General features: G+C 42.2%; 1 protein-coding gene across 2 annotated transcripts in view; it reads right to left on the bottom strand.

Moving 5' to 3' along the window:
* acsf3 (acyl-CoA synthetase family member 3) overlaps positions 1–20,890 on the bottom strand; it is a 34,207-nt gene extending 13,317 nt beyond the window's left edge. The window contains exons 1-7 of one of the 2 annotated variants that reach the window (XM_041936356.1): positions 20,853–20,890; positions 19,219–20,035; positions 15,502–15,657; positions 11,671–11,825; positions 11,038–11,183; positions 5,527–5,624; positions 4,860–4,986 (exon numbers count right to left, since the gene is read on the bottom strand). In XM_041936356.1, the coding sequence (XP_041792290.1) occupies positions 4,860–4,986; positions 5,527–5,624; positions 11,038–11,183; positions 11,671–11,825; positions 15,502–15,657; positions 19,219–19,938 (1,402 nt within the window). In that variant the 5' untranslated portion in view covers positions 19,939–20,035; positions 20,853–20,890. Of the gene's footprint in view, positions 1–4,859; positions 4,987–5,526; positions 5,625–11,037; positions 11,184–11,670; positions 11,826–15,501; positions 15,658–19,218; positions 20,036–20,852 lie in introns of those variants that run through there. The other variant, XM_041936362.1, reaches the window with a different exon arrangement.
* Positions 20,891–21,518: the final 628 nt, after the last annotated feature.

Below are 21,518 nucleotides of genomic sequence, written 5' to 3'. Positions count from 1 at the left end.
CAGCCAATCAGAATCGAGTATTCACCCAGACCATGGTATAAGTGGCAATACAAGCCTGGCAGGTGAATCCTGAAACACTTGTGGAAATGGTTTTAGCTGCAACGACAAAATTCCAACTTGACACCAAAACATATTTTCCACATTTATTGCCAATTCTGGCTCTTACAGGATCCAGCTGGTTCTGTGAGAATAAGCCACTAAGAGTGTGAAACTGTGGTAAAATGACAAGAGATTAACCCCCTTATTAACTTTCCTGGCCGTGAGTCTCCGTCCCTCCAAGTTAATGAAATAAATAATTAAACATCAGATAAGGCAGGGCTAATAGTAAGACCCCAAACACAGCTTCCTCTACACTGCCTGCTACAACTGAGCCTCCATTATTCATCGCTGAAATGCAAAATTTAAAAAATTGCTAATGCCCAAGCTTCTCTCTCGTCCCACAAGTCCTTACTAATTTATGTATTCATACATTTATTTATGGTTTATTTCAGAACATCATAATCCATTCCAGGAGGAGCACTGGGCTCTCTTGGTTGATAGGCACAGACTAAACCCAAATCTACTGCACCACTTTCCGGTTTTTCATCTTTGTTGCCTCTTCCGACTTGCTGTATTTACAAATCATCAAATCCGACAACAAAAGCCCCTTGCAGTCCTTGTTCACTTGAGCTGAACTCATACCGCAGCTCTGGACGGCAAAGAGACTGTAAGGCTAGCACTAAAAGAGGGTTAAAAAAGGCGAGAGGGCATCAGTGTGCTCACAGACGTTTGTGAAGATGAATGGAAAGAAGAGCACTCAGGAGAAGGTGACAGCTTCCCTATAGCGCTGCCAGTCATGCTACCCAGCGCCCGCTCGCACTGAGAAGATACCTCTCGCCAGCTGAGAACTTATTGATCCAAACTCTCACACTCCTTTCTCCACTTCTTACACTCCACTTTTCTTTGGCAATCTCCCCTTTGCCTCCTCGTCCTATTGGCCTGTCAGTCTGCTCTATTAGCTTTATTTTTTCTCAGATTTCATCTTCCACTCTGAGTCAGTCACACAGTGCAAACAGGATGGGTTTTCGAATTAATCTGAAACCACTTTTTTTTCCATTTCAGCTCAATGCAGTTCTGCTGAATGATCTAACAAAATGTAATTTTTAGGTTATAAATATAGTTGCCTGTTATGCCTGTTACTGTTATGTCTCTTATGCACAATTTCAGCTTGTGTGTGTATATATATAGTATATATACACACACACACAAGGAAATCTGACAAACAAAAACATCAGATCTGTGTGAAGACATGAGGAGGACTGTAACCTTCCTCAAATTAATACATGAAACAAAAAAAATGCAACATCTTGATTGCGTTTTCCTACGTTGTTTTTCACCTTTTCAGGGTTGATGGCGCTCATTTAATTCTGTCATCCTGATTCGCCCTCTTGTTCAGCAATGGTTCACTTGTACCTGGCCGGAGAATTAGCACCAATAACTGTTTATCTCAATGCACCCTAATATTTGTATAAGTAGTGGATGGAAATGCACACTAATTTGCATTATCTTTTGCCAAATTTCTGAAGATCTATTCCAAATTTGCACTCCATTTGAATGGAATCTTGACCATTATCTGACTGAAGACACTGTACATTACTTCTGTTTTGCCTTAACTTTCCATACAGTAGATCTTGCATACAGTGTGTCTGAAGAGCCATCAGATAACTTTTTCTCACCCTCTATGTCTCAGCTAAAATGTCTCTCAGGCTGCATATAAATCCTGCCTCCTTCACCTAACTGGCTGAATGATGGAGTTTGGGAGCGTGGGAGAAGATGGAGCTCAGGACCTACAATTCAGAGCAAGAAGAGTCCCTTAAACACTTCACTGCAATCAAGTTAGTGGATGTGTCAGATGTGCGTGTGCGTGATATTTTACTGCATTAGCATTTCATTAAGTTAAAGATCGACTTAATAGTTAGTCAAAGCTAACACACCAATTACGACAGCCTAAGTCCAAAAAAAGCACATCTTAGTTGGGTCCCTGAAAAGCTACTGCTGAACGCCTTTCATTTTCCCTCCCTGACCTGAAGGTCAAATCCTGGAGGATGTAGAAAAAGTGAGATGTAGAAAGCTCGGTGGGAAGGTGACAAGAGATCAGCGAAGAGTTAGCAAGTCAGAGATGGAGTGTGAGGACGAGGCAGAGTGTCAGAGAGAAAGGTGGGGTGTAAAAAAGAGAGCAGGTGTGAGGGTAAAAAGGGTAAGAGTGTGAGAGCGGAGCATGGAAGCTAAGGGGGGGGTTAAATGCATGGAGTCTGCAAGGAGCCTCCATCTAACACTTCTCCCCCACAGATGTACACACTGAGAGGGTTTGTGTGGAAATGGCAGAATTATGTGTGTGGACAAGAGTAACTTGTGTGGGAGTTTACTGTCCACATGAGCATGTGTTCATCTATAAATCAGCTGTATGTGTCTCACTGTGTGCATGGAGCTGTGAAGTGGAATCAGCTGCTGGTTGCAGAAGCATTCTTTTCCCTACTGCAAACCATAGATTTATGGTCAAGAGTTTAAATTAATAAAACATCTTCTTCTGCTTTTCAGAGATATTCAGTTTTTTGTCACTCTGCTAAGAAGAAGCTAGTCAGATTTGAGAATTGGAGTTGTAGCAAACACTTTCTCATTGCAAACGGAAAAAGAACACTACACCCTACTTGTCAAATTAATTTAACATTGACTGGGAATGTGTTTATAGCTTTCTTGCTGAGAGGGATGAGATAGACCGGGCAATTATCTTATCTTAGCATAAAGATTGAGCGGAGGAGGAAAACAGCTAGCCTGCTTAAGTCTAAGGCTCAAAAATAAACCAGCCCCTGGTCTAACTATTTCGACTCGTCTCTGCTGGTTGTCCAGCGACTTCACACTGATGGAAAGATTCCACAAAACTGTTGTTTTTAAGAGCTGAACATGTTATCATCTTTTTACAAATCCAAATTTCCAGGTCCTCCTCACCGTTAGCTACGCACAAAGCAGAATTTTAAGCTCAGCGGTCGAGTATCTCTCACTGAAATGATCTTTGAGGGTTGACTTCCTGAAGAGTACTCCACTGATTTAGCATTAGGCTAAAGTTTTTTTTTATTATTATTTTTTGTTGCAGTCTTCTTCTTTCCTTCCTGATGCATGCATTACCCACAATGCAACTCAACATCTGCCAGTTTGGTCAGAGATTCAGGTTATGCTAGCAGCTGCTAATGCAGCCTCTAGCCTTGAGCAGAGATGAAGAGCTAGCTACAGAGGTTGGTAAGCTCACTTCTTTCCAGTCATCAGCCCTATCCGACACTGACTCACGTGACATGACCTGAGGGAAGTGATCTGATCTGGCGCAGCTTCCTCTCTAGCCACAGAAGACTTTTCTTCCTTCCTACAGTGGACCTGTAAACAAACTTTGATGTGTAAAATCGCTGGCGTTTCCCTATATAAACCCTTTAGAACCAGACATTTTCTAACTCAGTCACTCATCAATTGAACCGATAATTCAACCATAACGGTTGAGTTGTCTAAGCAAAAATAAACCGAACTTTTACTGCTGGTAGACTGAAAAAAAAGCTCATCCCACTTTACAACTGCGTGTGTGTGTGTTTTTATGTTGGCATCAGGGAACACAGGCAGGTGGGTGGGCAAGGAACGTGTTAAATAGCTTCCTATAGAGTAGTCCAGTGTGTGTGCGTGTGTGCCCGTGTGGCTTCGGGGACCGGTCTGTGGGGAGCTGATTGCGCGGGCTCTCATTATGTGGCCAGTGGCTGTAATGGAGTGTGACAGCAGCGTGCTGTGCTCTGGATCTCTGTCCTTCCAGCCTGCAAAGCCAATTAAACACACTCTGCCCTGCTCTCCCACTGCCTCGCCCTGCTTCGCTCTCCATCACTCGCTCCTTCCGTGCTTCTTTTCACCCGCCCTCCCCCTCCCCCTCCACCATCACCACCACCTCCTCATCCCTACCCTGTCCATCCCTACCCTCTCAGGAGCCTTACATGCCACCCTTTGTAGCTGACTGTTTCTAACCTGTCCACCACTACATTTCAAAGCTCAATACTTCCAACTCTTTCCTCACTCTTTTGCTTCGGCTCTTATCTCCTGTTGTCTACATGACAATTAAAAGCTTCAAACTGCTTCAGCCCTCCCTCCTGCACCCCCAAGCCTCCCTTCACACCCCCAAAGACAACCGAACGCCTGTCTCCTGGTGGCTTTGCAGCAAAGCAGAGCTCCTTTGGGGGTGCAGACAGAGTTGCTGGGCTGCAGGGAGAGAGAGGCTCTGATGACAGCTTCCCTCTGTGCTGCCACACAAACACACGCACGCACGCACGCACACACACTAAAGAAAGACGGAGGGGGAGAGAAGAGCGAGAGAGCAATACTTGGTTTCTCAAGACCCAGAGCAGTCACAACCACTTAGGAGGAAAAATGCCCTGCAGCACCAAAAACACACATAGTCCATTTATCACTCCCTCATAGTCCCCCGAAATGTGCACACACACACACACACACACACACACACACACACACACACACACACACACACACACACACACACACACACACACAGACTAAGCGTGTGTGTGTGTGTGTGCTTTCCTGAACTAGACTCCTGGTTTTTAAGTGTTTAAAGTCAAGCCCTGAAAGTGTCTCCAGCACAGACGAAAAAATCTTTTGACATCTTTCCTCCTCCTGTGAATCCCTCTGACAGTACAACTCATGCAGATGCAATTAGTGGCAGAATTCACTCCCTCCAAGGGAATGTGTGTGAAATGCATGCGTGCATGTACAGTGCTGAAGTGTGAGTTAAGAGAAAAGGGAGGAGGAAGAGGAGGGAGGAGAGGGGCGTTTGGTACCTGTTTTGAACCAGCCATCATCAGTGAAAGACTCTCTGGTCTCTTGAGGTTTGTTCCAGTACTCCTTAAAGACAGATGGACCCCGAACTAGGAGCTCTCCTTCTTTCCCATCCAGACCTTGACGCACCTGCCATATATTCAGAGAGAGAAAAGAAAAGACAGAGGTGGACAGTTTAAAAGACTTGAGTGCAGTTTAAATTAGCCCAAATAAATAATAAATGACTATCACCAGGCGCTGTCTGATGTACTACAGCACGACAACACACGCTAATCTGAATCCAACCAGCATGCAGAGTTATGAAGCAAAATAATGTCTTTCCATGAGCAATAAATACTACAACAATGAGAATATCCTATATGCTGTACAGATGTCTGTATTCTGGCTTGTACAGTACAGTTTAGGGTTTGAAATTGAACTTGACATAAATCGGCTTACAGCTTATTCATTCATTGATGACCTGCAACACTGTTTCAAGGCAATAAACATGAAATGTCCAGTTAGACTTCTAAAATAAAACTTCAAACACTTAATGTGATGGCCCCACTTTGGTTAGGGTTAGGCACCAAAACCACCTGGTTAGGTTTAAAAAATCATCATGATCAAATCGATCATGTTTTTGGGTTAAAATAACTCCCTCCTTAAAACTGCTCTGATAACATCTCTTACCTGAGTCTCTCTGTGATTGCCCTCCACAATTGTAATGTTGGTTGTGTTGTTCACGACAATCCGAACTTCAACACCTGGAAGTGGCAACCCCACAGCCCCTGTCAACAAATAAAGCAGAAACACACAAATGACACAAGAGTACAAAGGGAATATACCAACTGAGAGCAAAATGGGATGATTTTTGTCAGAAGTTGAACGGTTATATGGGCAATGACCAGTGGGACGATTGCCATCAGTCTTTCTAAAACAGTGCGAGTGCTCTTTGCCAAGATGGCATTAACCTTCGTCTGCTGGGAATAACTGGTCACTAAATGGTTTGCCGAGCTTGTGAAATGCTAAACTGAAAGCCATTTGTTTCAGTCACCAGTCAGTAGACAGCAGTGGGGGTTTCTGAGGCAATGGACTGATGCAGCTGTTCTCTTTAACATCAAGTAAACTCCAAAAGAGAACTGTTTTTGGACATTTGTCTCAGACTCTTGCAAACAGATATGAGGCCAGAAAACATTTCAGGATATTGCGATCTATCCAGAGCATTGTCTTTTTAAAAATGATGCTGATCTGCAGGATACACGGCATTAAGTCAACCCAAAACTCACAAATCACAACTCTGACACACACACTGCCAATAACACTCCACGAACCTCCATAACCATCCACTTAAATAACAGTCTCTACTTCAGCATCTGTTTTACGTTGCTTCTAAAAAGAAAAAAAAAAAAAGAAAAAAGTACTGCCTGTACAGTAGAATTCTGTCCTTCAGCACTAACTACTGCTGAGTGCTTGACAAGGCTCTTTATTGTTGCACAGCTGCATAAAAAAACGCTTTAAGCGAGCTGACAAATTGTGAAATATAATAAGAACTGTCAAAAATACAGTAATTGTTCATAACTGTGAGCTGCAGTAATGTTTAAGTGAAACGATTAATAAGAAATGTGTAAAAAAAAAAAAAGTGTTAAAGTGAAACTTCCCACTTGTACTGACATCACCTGCAGTCTCCATCCTTGTGCACGCGCAAGTGTGACCTAGTGTGAGTAAGTAATTATAGCAAAGAATGCACAGGGGATGCACAGGGAAGGTCTCAGTGGCTTTTTATCTGTTTGTGTGTGTGTGTATGTGTGTGTGTGTGTGTGTGTGTGTGTGTGTGTGTGCCTGCCTTAAGGCTATCATGCCATTTCACAGACCACTGCTCTCCCAATAAAGAGCAGGTCAGGTCCTGATTAAAGAGTGATTCTCTCACTTCATATTGATCTAATCCACTCCAGTCCTGATTGGCAATATCTATCACACACCCTCCATCAGTTGCACTCCAGTCCAGCTGGGAAAACCAACTGACCACAAAAGTAACTAGACTGTTTGTCAGTGGACGAGCAGGATGAGAAACAAGCTCGAGTCAGAAGGTTAGACAAGCTGAATCTGGCCAAGTTATAACAATTATTACGTCCTGAACTGGTGTGGACGGTGTGGACGAGGTTAATTGAGACCTAAAGTAGGAGGTGGTTCTGGTGTCTTAATTTAATTAGAATCAGTCTGGAGTGGATCAGGTTCGACTACAGCTGGAGGACATTCAATATCTTGCTGAGGGACACTTCAGCAGGGTTAAACAGCCAGTATGCTTCGTCTGAACGGATGGTCAGAGGGTCGAATCTCTTTGGAAACCTCCTCCCCGGACACCTATGGGTCTTGGTTTGGAGCTGTGTCCGACTGTTTCTGTAATTTTCTGAAACCGACGGTCCGACATTGACACCAACTTCATGCTGCAATTGGCCAGCTGTGCAGAGGTGAGACAGGAGCCAGGGTTTGAACTTCTCTCGCTTGCTTTTTTTTTCATCCTTCACGCAACTATTTCTGTGACTTTTTATATGAACAGAAACACTGTGAAGGTCTTCCAGGAGAGGCTGAAAATGTGTTATCATCATATTTAAACAATATCGTGTCACTTTGCATTCAAGTGTGATAATTTGGGTTTAACCTGTGTCTTATTTTTATTACTCAACAAATACCGGATGAGAGCTGGGAACATGGTGATATCACAACATCTGATGGAGCATGAACGAGCGGTCAGAGGATCAGACAGCTTGTAAACTCACCGTAATTTGGATAATAATTCTACCATCTTTGCTTTATTTTCCAAATATGTTTATCTGATGTGTTTTGTTTAAAGCCTGTCAAATCATGTGACAGCTTGTGTTTTTGCCCTGTAACACTTTTCCCATTCCCAGAGCTCAGAAGAGAACATGATGAGCAGAATATAATGAATGACTGGAATGATGGCCAAAGCTATGAGAATAATGCCAAAGGTCTAAAGGAAGTAAAATATCCTTCAGAACAAATCTGATAAATATGAGATTACAAAAAAGAAAACAGAAAAAGGTTAGTCTCTGAGCCTCTTGTTCTCTTTTCTTCTGATCGGGGTGACGAAGTGTAGAACGAGTAATCTTCTGTGAGTTCTTCGCCTTGTCCAGCAAAAAAACTGCCATCTACAAAATGACAAAAACACACTCCTCTCCCTCAATGACAGTGTCTTCAAAATCCATTTATGGTGCAATTCAGGGAATCTGTCTCCCCTTTTACACCCTCCTCTATCATCATTTTTTCCTCTTGGGTCAGGAGCTTTAGAAATCTTTGTAGCATTCGGGTTTTGATGATTCAACAAGCCAGAGTGCCATTTTGAAGAGCACAGGCAGGTTAGAAATGCTACTCGCTGTGTGGGGAAGGATCTGTGCGGAATGGAGAAGCAATGACAAAGGTCAAGAGAGGATTGGTCTACAGTTTCCCTTCCAAGACGTTCATAAAAGGCTACATAATTTTGGGCTTCAGATGACATAAAGCTTCGACTGGGAGACGTGCTGTAATGCTGCCTCTGCTCTCTCAATTGGTAAAAAGGGCGAAAAAGTAGGAAGAAAAAGAATCAAGGCGACGAAAATGATGGCAGAGTGAGATAATAATAAGATGGAAAGAACTAGGCTGAACTAATCTTACATATTTTCATCTCAACAAGGGCAATATGACCTAGAAAGCCACAATGCTGTTCATCTGGAATGCTCCAAAACTGTAAGCTACATAACAAAATCAGGCCAATTAGATGTCCTATTGGAGTCTGTTACTACCTCCGCTGCCTGCTTAAAGGAACAGCAATGCCCCTCCATTCCGTGTTCATACAGAGAGGTGAGGCGGAATATCGGCGTAACATTCCCACCTTGAACAGGCTGTGTAAAAGAGGCCAGTGACTCCACTCCACTTCTCTTCTGAGAGTGTTTCCTATGGTTGCTATTGATCCATTTTAACCTACTTAAAGACAGGAACACACTCACTCAAACAGGCACGAGCTCACGCCTGCATACACACACGCACAGACATGCACACAGACGTACACACATCTCCCACAAAAGTCTCTGTGCTGCAGTGGAAACATCAATAGAACCACAGACCTCTTGAAGCCATTCTTAATAATCACCTGAGAGGAATCAAACACAGCCTGCTCAGTTTATGCCAAGCATTACCTGACAAACAAACAAAACAATACCCCAACAACACAGCCAGACAGAGGATTACTCAATCCACTTGCAAGATAATTAGCTTTACCTGTAAAGAGGAAGAGCTGGCTGGGGAACAGGAGGGAAGGAGAAGGTGGGGGGAGGACAGGAGATGACAGGAGAAGAAAGCAACCACCACTAGCCTGACCTCATTTTCAGACCTTGCCTTTGTTTCTGCATGCAAGGGAGGTGTAGTGGGAATCATGGGGTTTTATCTAACATCACACCAGAGAAAACGGCCTACGATCAAAACACAACACGTGATGCCGATGTACTGGATCAAAACTGGAGAAGGAGGTAGAACAACCAGAGATATCTGAGAGATACGTGATAAAGGGGATAACGAGGAAAGTTACTGAGTGTGTGATCACACCAACAGTTTGGTTTCTTTGGTCAAAAATGCAGATTAATCTGGGCAGAATTTAACAAGCTGTTAAATGCTGCAGTGGCATTTGTAAACCTTAATATTGGCTAAAAATTGCACTTTATTACCGCTTTTGTACACCTTCCTCCATGAAATATGTCCATGACATCTTGGAATCTGCCACATATTGAAATATAGTCATCAAATTTATGTTGAAACAATGATTATAGTGTCTAAGATCTAGATGTCAAGAAGCTTTAATCAAATATGGCCCAGTTTTAATAGATGCCCAGTAGATTTCATCAACAGATCAGCCAAACCGCAGTTAATGGGCCGTGCTATTATCAGCAGCTCCACAATAAACGTCAACTTTGGGAAAGAACAGAAAGCAGAAACTCTTCTGCTCCATGAAGTCATTTTCCATTCTAATTAATCTCCATGAAAGCCTCGAGCTCTGTCTAAATCCATAGACATAGCTCTGTCCTGCCCATCTTTCCAGGACGTGGATTTTTAGAAATATATTTAATGTGATTGTAGTGGAACCAAACTCTGATTACAAGTTTGTTGACTGATCATCATAATCTAGCAAATTCTGAGGAGTAATGCCAGTGACATGCAGGGCTTAATTACTACACCACAACAACAGACAAGAAAGGTAACACATGTTATTTTTTTCACAGAATGCCTCTGAAAACAAATTTCAGGCATTTTCAATGTGAATGGCATCCAAATTCACATGGGCTGCCTCCACCCAACGGAGGGGCAGACTGTGATGGACTCACACAACACCTGCAGTCATTTACCTCGACTGGGGTTCAGATCAGTTAAGAGCACGTGACGAAATGTCGCCCGTGGTTTGTTTTGTCATGAAAGGGTTTTCAAGCTCGAGCAACTGCTGATTATCAGATGTCAAACCTGTCTGTAGAAAATGTTTTGTTCTAGCTTCATTTCCTGCCGTTAATCCAGCAGTTGGCTTGTAACCTCACTGCAGTTTGCTTGGAAGCGGACCAAGACCTCATCTTTTAGCTGCCTCAGTGCTGTTAGTGTTTTTGACACCTGAGGTTGATGGATATTATGGTTAACTACCAGAATGAAGGTGTTAGAATAAACCACTCTGAAATATAGCTGGTCTGAGGCTGACATTGAAGGACCAGTGTGTAGGATTTAGTGGCATCTACCAGTGAAGTTGAATACCCCTTGCATCACCTCGCCATTGCCTCCCTTTCCAAGTGTGTAGGAGGACCTACGGTGGCCATGAAGGCAGTGTTTTGTTTGTCCATTCTGGGCTACTGTAGAAACATGGTGGTGAAACATGGCAGGCTCGGTGAAAAAGGATCCGCTCCCTATGCACATATAAAGAGCTCATTCTAAGGTAACGAAAATATGATTATGATTATGAACTAATGAAGTATTATTTATTATTTATGACCATATGTGTATATATATTCAATTTATACCATATTCTTATCCCTAAATCTTACACATTGGTCCTGTAAGTTTACTTTTATCTTTCCTTTACTTGTTTCCCCGTATATGCTTTTCCATACAAAGTAAAAGTTTAAGTGTGTGTGTGGGTGGATGTATAAGCGAATCAAGTCAGTCCAACTTGTTTACCTGGGATGCGTGGGCCCCTGAGAGGATTGGAAAGTGCCATACCGATCTCAGTCATGCCGTAGCGTTCCAGCAGTGTGTGTCCTGTAATCTCCTCCCAGCGCTGCAGAGTGGGCAGGGGGAGAGCAGCTGAGCCCGAAACCATTAGCCTGCAGGGAGAGGGCTGGACGTGAGGGAAACACTCTTGGCTCCAAATAAAACATTCCTAGATTATATTATGCCATAAAAACTTTATGAAACATGTCACTTTAAAGTCGATCTGCTTTAAAGTCTATGAAAAGCCTGTGAAATTCTAAAAAGGGATGTTTCAGATAATTAGGACCATTTTTGCACAGCCACATTATTTGTTGCCTTCACGTGTGATGTGTGATTTGTGATGTGTGATTTGTGTGGTGAGTAGAGGATTTTGTCCACAGTGTGTCGAGTAGAAATTTTGAAGTAGTAGAAAATATAAAAAATATCTATTTATATATGTTATATAAATAACATTTAAAAACATAAAGAAATGAGTAAAAGATCAGCAACATTCATACAATGTGTTATTGCATTATCCGTGAAAAATGGCAGACTACACCTAGATAGACAAATGTGTCTACCCATGAGTAAGCCGTCTGTCATTGATCCCACAGCCAGTACCTGATCCTCTCTTTGCAGACCGCTTTGACAAAGTCCTTGACATGAGGCTGTGTGAAGTGCTGATCGTAGTACTGGATCAGCTTAGAGTAGATAGTTGGCACGGCCATGAACACGTTAACCAGAGGAGCCTTGGAGCTCAACAGCATCTCCCACACCTGGAAAACAGAGAGAGAGAGAGAGAGAGAGAGAGAGAGAGAGAGAGAGAGAGAGAGAGAAGCACAACACATAACTGAAAAGAGAGGGAGATAAGGAAAGGCGAAAAGGAAAGTAGAGCATCTAACTGACAGGGCCATGCAAAACTAAATTATTACATCCAGATTCATTCCATTAGTGCATGTGCAAGAGACACTTTTTCTTCTTTCATTCGATGTAAATGGCAGAGTAAGGTCCAGGCAGCTTCCTCATATTAAAACTGTCAACACGACTCCAAAGAAAACACAAGAAAAAAAAAAAAAAAAGTCAAGACTTGTAAAGGTCAGACTGCTGTAGGGCAGCACTGACACGACGGCCAGTAAAAAGGCCTTCTGCACGGCTACTTTTGACAAATGTGCTGTCTCACTGTTACTCGTGTCCTCTGCTGCATCAAGCATGCTGCTTTAAACACACACACCGGACGTTAATGGACGTAAACACGCATTCAGGACTAAATGCACATATAAAAATACTGTTCAAATATCACATAAACTCACTTGTTCAAGGACAAAGCCATTCTACCCACACCTCTCCACCCACTCCATCTCATCCCTCACTCACACACACACAACCAGACAGTCTGGGCACATCACAGTAGACGATGGGAGGATGGGACGACAGCATGAATTAAGTGAAGGTGAACGACAGCTTCTCTAAGTCCTGTCTCCCCCCTGGGAGACAAACGCTCCTCCCCAGCTGTCTCCCCTCCCCTCCCCTCCCAGTCTACTTATCCTCCCTTCTTCTTCTTCTTCTTTCATTCTACCCCCATTACCCAAGTGCTTCTTTTTCGTTCTCCACTTTCATCCCTGACCCCACATCTTCCCCTCATCTTTCTTTCTCCCCTCTCCCCTTTGCTCCCTATCTCACATTCACTTACCTTCTCTCTCCATTTCGTAATTTCCTGCTTCACTGCCTCTGCAGTCTCTCTCTCTCTCACACACACACACAAACACACACACACACACACACACACACACACAGAAAGAAGCAGTCTTTCTCATCATCCCTCTTACCTGCAGTACTACCACATCTTTCTTAATGTGCCAACAATTTCTAAACTCTTCCTTCCACTTCTCCTTTGAGTCACCTCGACAGAGACTCACCTATTCTATTATTCAGTAACTTCTGCTCCGACCTCCTCTGCCTCTAATAAACAAACATAGCAGAAATATATAGATAAATAGAGCTGAAGTGACTAAGACTTGTCAACAGTCTGATTGGGCCCTTTCCCATTTCTCACTACATCATTTCAAGTCGAAAAATTGTGGGCGCTCATAGGTCACCTGTGCGCATACAGAGTAAAACTTTGTGCAGAGACGAGGATTATTAACTGAGTGTGCCCTGACCATTCTGCGTGGTGTCTGTCAAGTGCAGTGGAGCGCCTCCACCAAGTCCAGTCTGGAGGAGAGAGGAAGGCAATTTATGTCCGTCAAAGAGCTGGCCTCCACCTAGGGGACCGGATGTGGTGAGAACCCAGAGCCACGGCCTGCATCCTAAACAACTCAATGAGCTGCTCAGCCCTGCACTCAGAACGGGACTCCAACACAATTACCAATTCTTCCTGAGAGAGACTGGATGTTGAACTCCAATGTGTCCGTAGCACTGAGTGTCGAAAACTCTCAGATGTCAAAAGTTGGCATTGATGCTTGGTCAGCTTTTTAGCACACTTAATCTTTGATCAGCTATCATAATATTGCTAATTCCAGGCTGTGTTTTACTAGGACATTTTTTGTACAGTATATAAAAAAAATTAAAACACTGACGTAAAACATGTACCAATACTAAAATCCTGTAATACTGGTAGAAAAACCCAGATATCATTCTTTTAAAATAAGAGTCTACAGCTATGCTACCGGCTTCGCGAGGATGTAGTTTGGCTCAGCGATGCTCTGAGCCAAATGTGAGCATCAGCAAGCTAACAAGCTCACAATGACAATGCTAACATGCTGATATTCAGCAGGTGTAAGGTGTACCATGTTCATCATAGTTTAGCGTATGAGCATGCTAACATTTGCTAATTAGCACTAAACACAAAGTACAGCTGAAGCTGATGGGAATATCATTTGTGTTGCAGCTATTTGGTCATAAACAAAGTATTGGACAAATTGACATTTAGAGCTGATGGTAGAATCAATTCTGAGGGAAACATGAATTTCGTGGCAAGCCTTTCAATAATGAAATAATAATCGGTCGGACATTTCAATCAAGACCTCATTGTGCTGCTAACAGGAAAAGTCAAGGGATCACCAAAGTCAATAGCATGTAGCCTTTGGGAACCACAAACGCCTGTCCAATATCCCACTGAAACCCCCCCCTGCCACCCTCCCCCAGTCTTGTCCCATCCAAACCATTGGTGAATTTGAATTATAGGTACAGGCAGAGGTGAGTGCGTAAAGATACCTTTCAGGTAGCACCTGAATCACCCAGGTTACTTATTAAAATTCCATTACCTGTTAGAACACACTGAATTGATGCGTTATCCTTGCCTCCTAACAAATATCTAAACGTCTGTGTTATTACGTCTGAGTTTAACATTTCTTCATGGGTTAATGAATTATTTTCTCGTGGTTAATCTCAGTATACCACAGGGATTCAAATAAAGAAACTACATCTGACCAGTGCTGTCTGAACCCCAGAAGAGTATCTGCCCATGTCAGCTTGCAGTAACACACTTGAAATAGACTTATCTGCGATTTACAGGATCACAATTCCTGCACCGAAAATTTCTGTCACTATCTCCAGGCGAAATCGGAAAAAATCAATGGCAGCCTCTGCTGCCTAGGCTACCCTTCAGAGATCTAAGGGGATAGAAGAGACAGCCTATCGATCACTTCATCAATGTACTGTAACTTCAGCAGGAGGAGAATAAAGGCTTTTTTTCTGAGGGTGAGAGGAGGGGTTCTGTGGCTTGGTGCACAAGGTCAGGGATAACAGCTGAATACTGATAGTTATTACAGTGCGGCAATACCCATGTTGACAGATACATATGTCCTTTAAAGACCTTTCCTTTCCATCTACCTTTACTGCCACTGAGCTGCAGAGGGCCTGACATACAATACAAAAACACACATATGCTGGAAAAAATGTGCATTTACACTCCTATACTGTATGCTCCAAAGCCACATACCACATATACACACACACACACACACACACTTAGCACCCCATCGTCCCCTCCCTTCTCAGGGCCAAATAAGCACTATCATCCTTCAATGTCAGCTCATCGATTGATCCGCTGCTTAAGCCCCTGCCGTGAGTCGGCATTGGTCAGATACAAAGCCACACAGGGCAATTCATCACTAAGCCCCAAACACTTAGTTTGACAGTCAGAGAGGGAGGAGGAGGACAGACTGATAGAAGGAGAGGAGATGAAGCGAGGAGAAAGGAAGGAGGAGAAAAGTGGAAGGGGAAAGGGAAACACTGATAGAGGGACTGAAGTGGAAATAGCTGAAGGTCTTTTCCAACCCAGCAGCACCTTGTTCATACATCCGAAATACTTCTCAGCTTCACTGTCAACAATAGCTTTGCTCTTGCAGTTGATTCCAGAGCCTTCCTGCTCTCTTTTGTTCAGGGGTGTTAATGAAGGCTACACTGTACTAAGAGAAACAGAACTAAAAAGAGACAGAGCGCAGTCTAGACCTTCTGAGGCTGGAAATCAGGCAGCATGACGCAGGTGGCGCCCACCCAGAGCGGGCACAGCAGCTTGTTAACGATGCCATGCACGTGGTGGAGCGGCAAGGTGTGGAGGATGATGTCATCTCTGGACCACGCCCACTCTGAAACCAGACACTGGATCTGAGGGACGAGACAGGGAGAAAAGGGTTGGAGGAGGGATGCATTTTATTTGTTCAACGTTTTGTCCCTACTTTCATCCAAACCTGCTGTATTCACACCTCAATTAGTAATTTCCTGCTTTTGTAGTAATTTCCTGCTTATGGAAAAATTACTTTTGCCTGGAACCCCTGTGAACAATGAATTTGGTTGCTGCTGGAGAGCATAACAATAACTCATTAACTTAAATTAACTCAAAATTATTATCATCTAACTGGTCTGCTAAGGTTGCTGTCGGTCTCTTCAACAATTAATTTCTCCCTGTGTGATGTATAAACTGAGTATAAATAATATTTAGTTTAGCAGTAAGAACACTAAAATCTGATGTTTATCCTTCATGTTATGAAAAGTAGATTGCTGCTATCATTATAGCTGGTGTGAAACAGTGCATCTCTGCGTGATGTCACATTATCATATGTTTATAGCATTTAGCAGGAATAAAAGCCAACAAACGAATAAAATAGTCTCAGAAATGTAACAGAAATCACCAAAGACTAATTGTCAACAGTGTTTGTATTGTTAGAATCTTTCATTTATCAGTTTTAAGAAGCCTCTAAGTTTGGGATGCGACATTAAACATTAATAAAACAGAAGGTGATACTTAACTAATCCTTTGTGGCATATATTAAATTAAAAACAGCACAAAGATAATTATTCAAATTTTTGCATAATCAACTTAATTGATTTCTTGAAATATATGCTTATTCTGAATTTGATGCCAGAAACACGTTTGAAACAAGTTGGGACAGGAGCAACAAAAGACTGGGAAAGGTGTGGTGAACAGGTGTTTTTTGGAACAACAGCTTCATTGGTAACAGGTGATGATATCATGAATGGCTCGTTCAGAGTTGCAGCAGCCCTGAATCGTAAAAAAGTTGATTTCTCGCAGAAATTTAACTTCTAGTTATTTCAGGAATTAAAGATTTGAACATCTAATTTCTAAGTCAAGTCAAGTTTATCTATAAAGCTCTAAATCACAAATTTATCTTGCAAAACATACAACACCCTATGCTCCGACCCTTGATTCAAAGGAAACTCACCATTAAGATTTATTTAGTCACCAAAATTAGATTAGGTGATTATGGAGGGCATAGAAACTTTATCCTCATGCTCCTGAAACCACGTATGACTTTGTTTAACAGTATACTGGGGAAACACCTGAAATATGATGTGTTACAGTGGGCTCTGTTAAACTTTGAAGGTGATTTGTAATTAGTTGCATTATATTGAACAGGTGTTTTGGATATTGTATCCTGTTCACTGTATGTTTGTGTAAGCAGATAATAATGTACAACCATGTTTACAAAAGCGAAGCTTCCACCTCATGCTTCTGAATGTACATGTAATACAACTGAACAGATCACAGTTAGAAATTGCTGACACTGTTGCAGAAAACACACACATGCAGAGATCAGACGTCATGTTAATGTTTCGCTCTAAGAGCCGGTATTTGAAATCACAACACCAACAACTAGGCCATGCAGGTGAGCGTGGAGTGGTCTTTTGTTACAGACGTTAGTGCAGTGTCTGATCACTCACATGGCATTCAGTACCCCTCTGACACTGTTCATGACGGCAAACATCATGTACAAAACACACCACAGGCTCAATAATCAGGTTATGGGATTGGTATTCAGTGATTCACTGGGAAAAATTGCAGCATTGCTTTTTGTGTAAGACAATACGGCCAATTAAGCAAAAAAAACATTCAGTGTACATTTACTATAAACACACTGTCAAAGACATCAGAAGTGGTGGAAGTGGAAGATGGGGATCAGATGGTCATCTTACATCCAAGTTTAAATTTGGAAGTGATTCTGCGAATGAATTTTCCTTCCACGTTTGTCTCAAATCTTCATTAACCTGACAGAGGAGCATTCCAGGAATTCAGACAACCTGATGTTGCTGCCTTCCAGGAAAACACAGACAGACTCACTTAATCACTCACTCACTCACTCACTCACTCACTCACTCATGTCCCTGAGCCAAGCAGAGACAAATGCAGCTCTGCCGTCTTTCACAGTGATTTAATTTTCCACACCATTGGACATGTAGGTCAATTTCACCTAAAAACATACTGGAAAATCTTCAGGAGATCTTTAATGGCATAAATTAGTGATTATTCAGAAAGCTCGACTGGAACAAAAGAGGAATGATGCTAGGAAGGAAGTCAAATGTGGGTGTGGAGGTTACTGAACAATCAAAAAGTTTTGTGGAGCTCTGGATAGTTGTTTCTTAATCTCTGCCTGCACTGTATGAAATATACAATAGAAAGATTTGAATAAAGAGAACTGTGATTCTTATCACATTTCAAGCCATTGTCAGATATAGGACTTGTGATTTTTGTCAATATAAATAAAACTGACTTGAATATTTAAGTTGAATAATTTAAGAGAGACTTTGGAAGGTGTTTGAATAACGTACTGGTCTTGCATAATTTAGCCCATGAAATAAAGTGTATTAATATTTTACTATGTCATAATACTGTGTACTTCGTGGATGGGGTAAATTGTGTGAAACTACATGACAAACACCGAAGCTTGTGTGTGTACTGTGTATATGATGGGGACCATTTACCAAATATACCACATAAGTTTTGATATGGATTGTCTGACCACTGTACCTGATTTGTACTGGTTTCAATGCATTTCAGTAAGGTATGTAGTAATGACAGAATGACAAGGGACCATTTTTAAAAAGCATAGCTTTCAAAGATCATGTTTTAGGTAACTCAAGCTCACAAGTTAAACACAAAAAAGATAATGAAATATAAATTTGTCATTTCCTTGCATCACAAAAAGTAGAGGTCTGACATTGAACACACCAACAGGGAGGCGTTTAAAGGCCCCTCCCAAAAATACTTGGATGCTAGGGCAAAACTTTCAGTAGTGTGTTTTACAGCCAGTCACATTCAAGTAAACAAACCTCCTCCCCTCTCTCTAGAGAATATCTAGACAGGACACACAGACTGAGCAGGTGTAAGGAAATGTCCATACTGCTGTTTCTTATTATATATTGGTCAACATATACACCAACAGCATTTTTCTGCCTTAATCTGATTACGGTATATATGAGCTTGGAGCCAATTTATTGGTCCAGCTTCGACATCAAAAGCATAAACTCACTGTTGAGTACAACACAAAGTATAATAATGCATTTGTGATATTAAATGTGAAAAAGGTTTAATAAGTTCTCTTGTCTAAATTTAATACCAGCTAATGCAGAAATACCTAGGGCTATTATAAATTAGGTAAACAACTTAAAAAGGGATTACATAAAGACTACGGTCAAAAGGAATGAATTACTCTGAAACAGTGTTATGTTCGCAGACAACCCTCGCTGCTCGTTATTTTAATTAGCCACAATTTTGTAGGCCATTAACATCAGCTGTACCATCTTCTGCTATGTCAAAGCTGTGGATCAACCGTTTTCCCTGCTGATAAACATGTGCTGCAGTCAAACTAGAAACTTAAATGTAATTTGCATAGTCTCCAATGTAAATAGGGTTAAAAAGACATTACTTACCATGGCTTGGATGCTGCTGTGCGTGTGCAGAACTCCCTTGGGTTTTCCTGTGGTACCACTGGTGTAGATGATCATCGCTGGCCGATCAGCCCAGTCTGAGATGGCTGTCTCCTTCTCCTGGGAGTCTGCCCCATCTAAAGTGACCAGGTCAGGAGTAGGGGGAAGCGTCAGGCATGGCACCCCCAGCCTCTGTGCCAGAGGCTCGAGGGTGTCAGCATAGGGATGTCCCGCCACCAGCAGCGAACTCTGGGAGTCAGAGATGATGTACTCCAGTTCAGACTGAGGGTGTTTTCGGTAGAGTGGCACTGCTGTCCCACCACTCATCCAAGCCGCCCACTGTGCCACTGTGTAAGAAGCATCATTAGCACACAGGAAGGAAATTCGTTTGCCTTCCAGACCCCCAAAGTTAGAGTTGAGAGCTGTGCTAATTCTACCTGCAAGACCTAAGCTGCTGCCATACAGCTGCTTGTAGCTGTGGCTGCCAGAGCTGTCGATGATAGCAAGCCTATCTCCAAATGTTGGAGCTCTGGCAAACACTGGTGTCTGGTTTTTCCTTGATGATGGTGCTGTAACCCACCTATGAGCCCCTCTTTGAGCCACAGCTCCTGGTAGCCATCGCCTTGGCTTTGACAGGCAATCAGTTCTGTGAAGAGTGGCTTTCCAGAGAGGCAATGTCCACTTCAAAGAGTGGCAGGCAGCAGCAACTAGTCCTGACAGCATGTTTGAGACTCAGCTGTTGAGACCCTCCAGAGTTAGGACCTCAAGATGTCTCCATCTTCATTCTTTTGCATCTGCTCATATCAGACTGTGAGTATATCTGTGAGTTGACAGGGGGGAAGAAAATGCATGTGAGCTGAGTTGTATCAAGGTACCAAAGTTTGACATCATCTCCTAAAACATTTAAATGTAATGATCCTCCAGAGTTCTGCAATATTCAATTTAACTGGTAATTACTTCTCATTCGATTTAATTCATTTAGCATTGCAGAATTTAACACCAACTCATTGCAAGCGGCTTAAATGTACTTGCAGATTGACAAAAAAAAGAAGAAATGACTATCTGATTAATCGATGAGTTGATTGAGGGACAGATTAAAGCAGCACAAATATTCGTCATTTTCCATAATACAACTCATTACACTCAACACCTCCGGTTTAAAACGCAGGCAAATCGAAATCTTCAGGATTATTTTGTCACTCTGGAAAGCTTCCTCCAGAAAACATGCAGCTGTTCTCACAGGCAGAGCAGCACTGTGTTGTATGTGATAACTGTTGGTCAGACAACTTAACGATAAAGATAATCGTCTGTGTCAGCAATAGAGGAGAGTGTCGGTAGTCTTGCTGCTTCAACCTTTTTTTCAGAAACTTATGATAGCATGCGAGCTCAGAGTGACGCCTCTTTTAGCTACTGTCGCTAATGTAGTCGCATTTCGTAAGTTTACAGGTAATGCTGAGCATTCTCGACATTTCACAATATTTAGGTAACTGAGAGCTGAACACGATATTGACCGGACTTCAGACATAACGCGGTCAATAAAAATCACCTTTCTACAGCGAATATGATATACTAATATTTCTAAAGTGATACCCGCGCTCCACTGTACTCACATGTACTTTTATTTATTTTCACCTTACCTAAAACAGATACCGGCACGTCTTTTAGTGAAGGACGGCGCAACGGCATTGATCTTCCGGTATGAAACACACGTCGCTTGAATGGTTCCTACCTTGTAAGTCCACACAATAAACCCGGTCTTTAAAAAAAAAACATTTTTATTGTCCAAGAAATTGTGTTTAGTTCCTTAAAATAAGATGTACTTGCTTCTTCACCACATTTCACTATACAAAATGTTTTTCACATTCTCATCTGTGCAGATAATTATTAAGTAGAATTAATTTAGTCTTTTTACACCAATTTCACTGTTTTTCTATTTTGATATTTTTCAGGTTTAAATGTTACACATGATGTGATTTAGTGCTTTGTACCAGATGCAAGGAGTCCATGTAAAGCTGAATTCAGATAAATGTGTCATTGATTATGGAGCTACTAAAGCATGATTTCTGTTGTCATCCTGTGGTTCTCAACTCAGCTTGGTTGTCAAGATCCACCTCTATTTTTGTGCACCTGCAGATCCAGTGGAGGGTCTGCTCACCGGAGACGAGGACAGGGCAAGGGAGAGTGCACCATGTATGCAGCTACCCCACACAGAGCTGTTTGGCTTTAGATCACATGCCAGTCCTGCCACTCAGTGTGCCAACTAACTTGGCTGGCTTCATCATCACAGTGCAAGTGGGCACATT

The sequence above is a fragment of the Chelmon rostratus genome, chromosome 1 (assembly GCF_017976325.1).
Source record: "Chelmon rostratus isolate fCheRos1 chromosome 1, fCheRos1.pri, whole genome shotgun sequence".
NCBI classification, from domain to species: Eukaryota; Metazoa; Chordata; class Actinopteri; order Chaetodontiformes; family Chaetodontidae; genus Chelmon; species Chelmon rostratus.
Note: the sequence above shows the minus strand (reverse complement) of the source record. Positions and strands in the feature narration are given on the sequence as shown.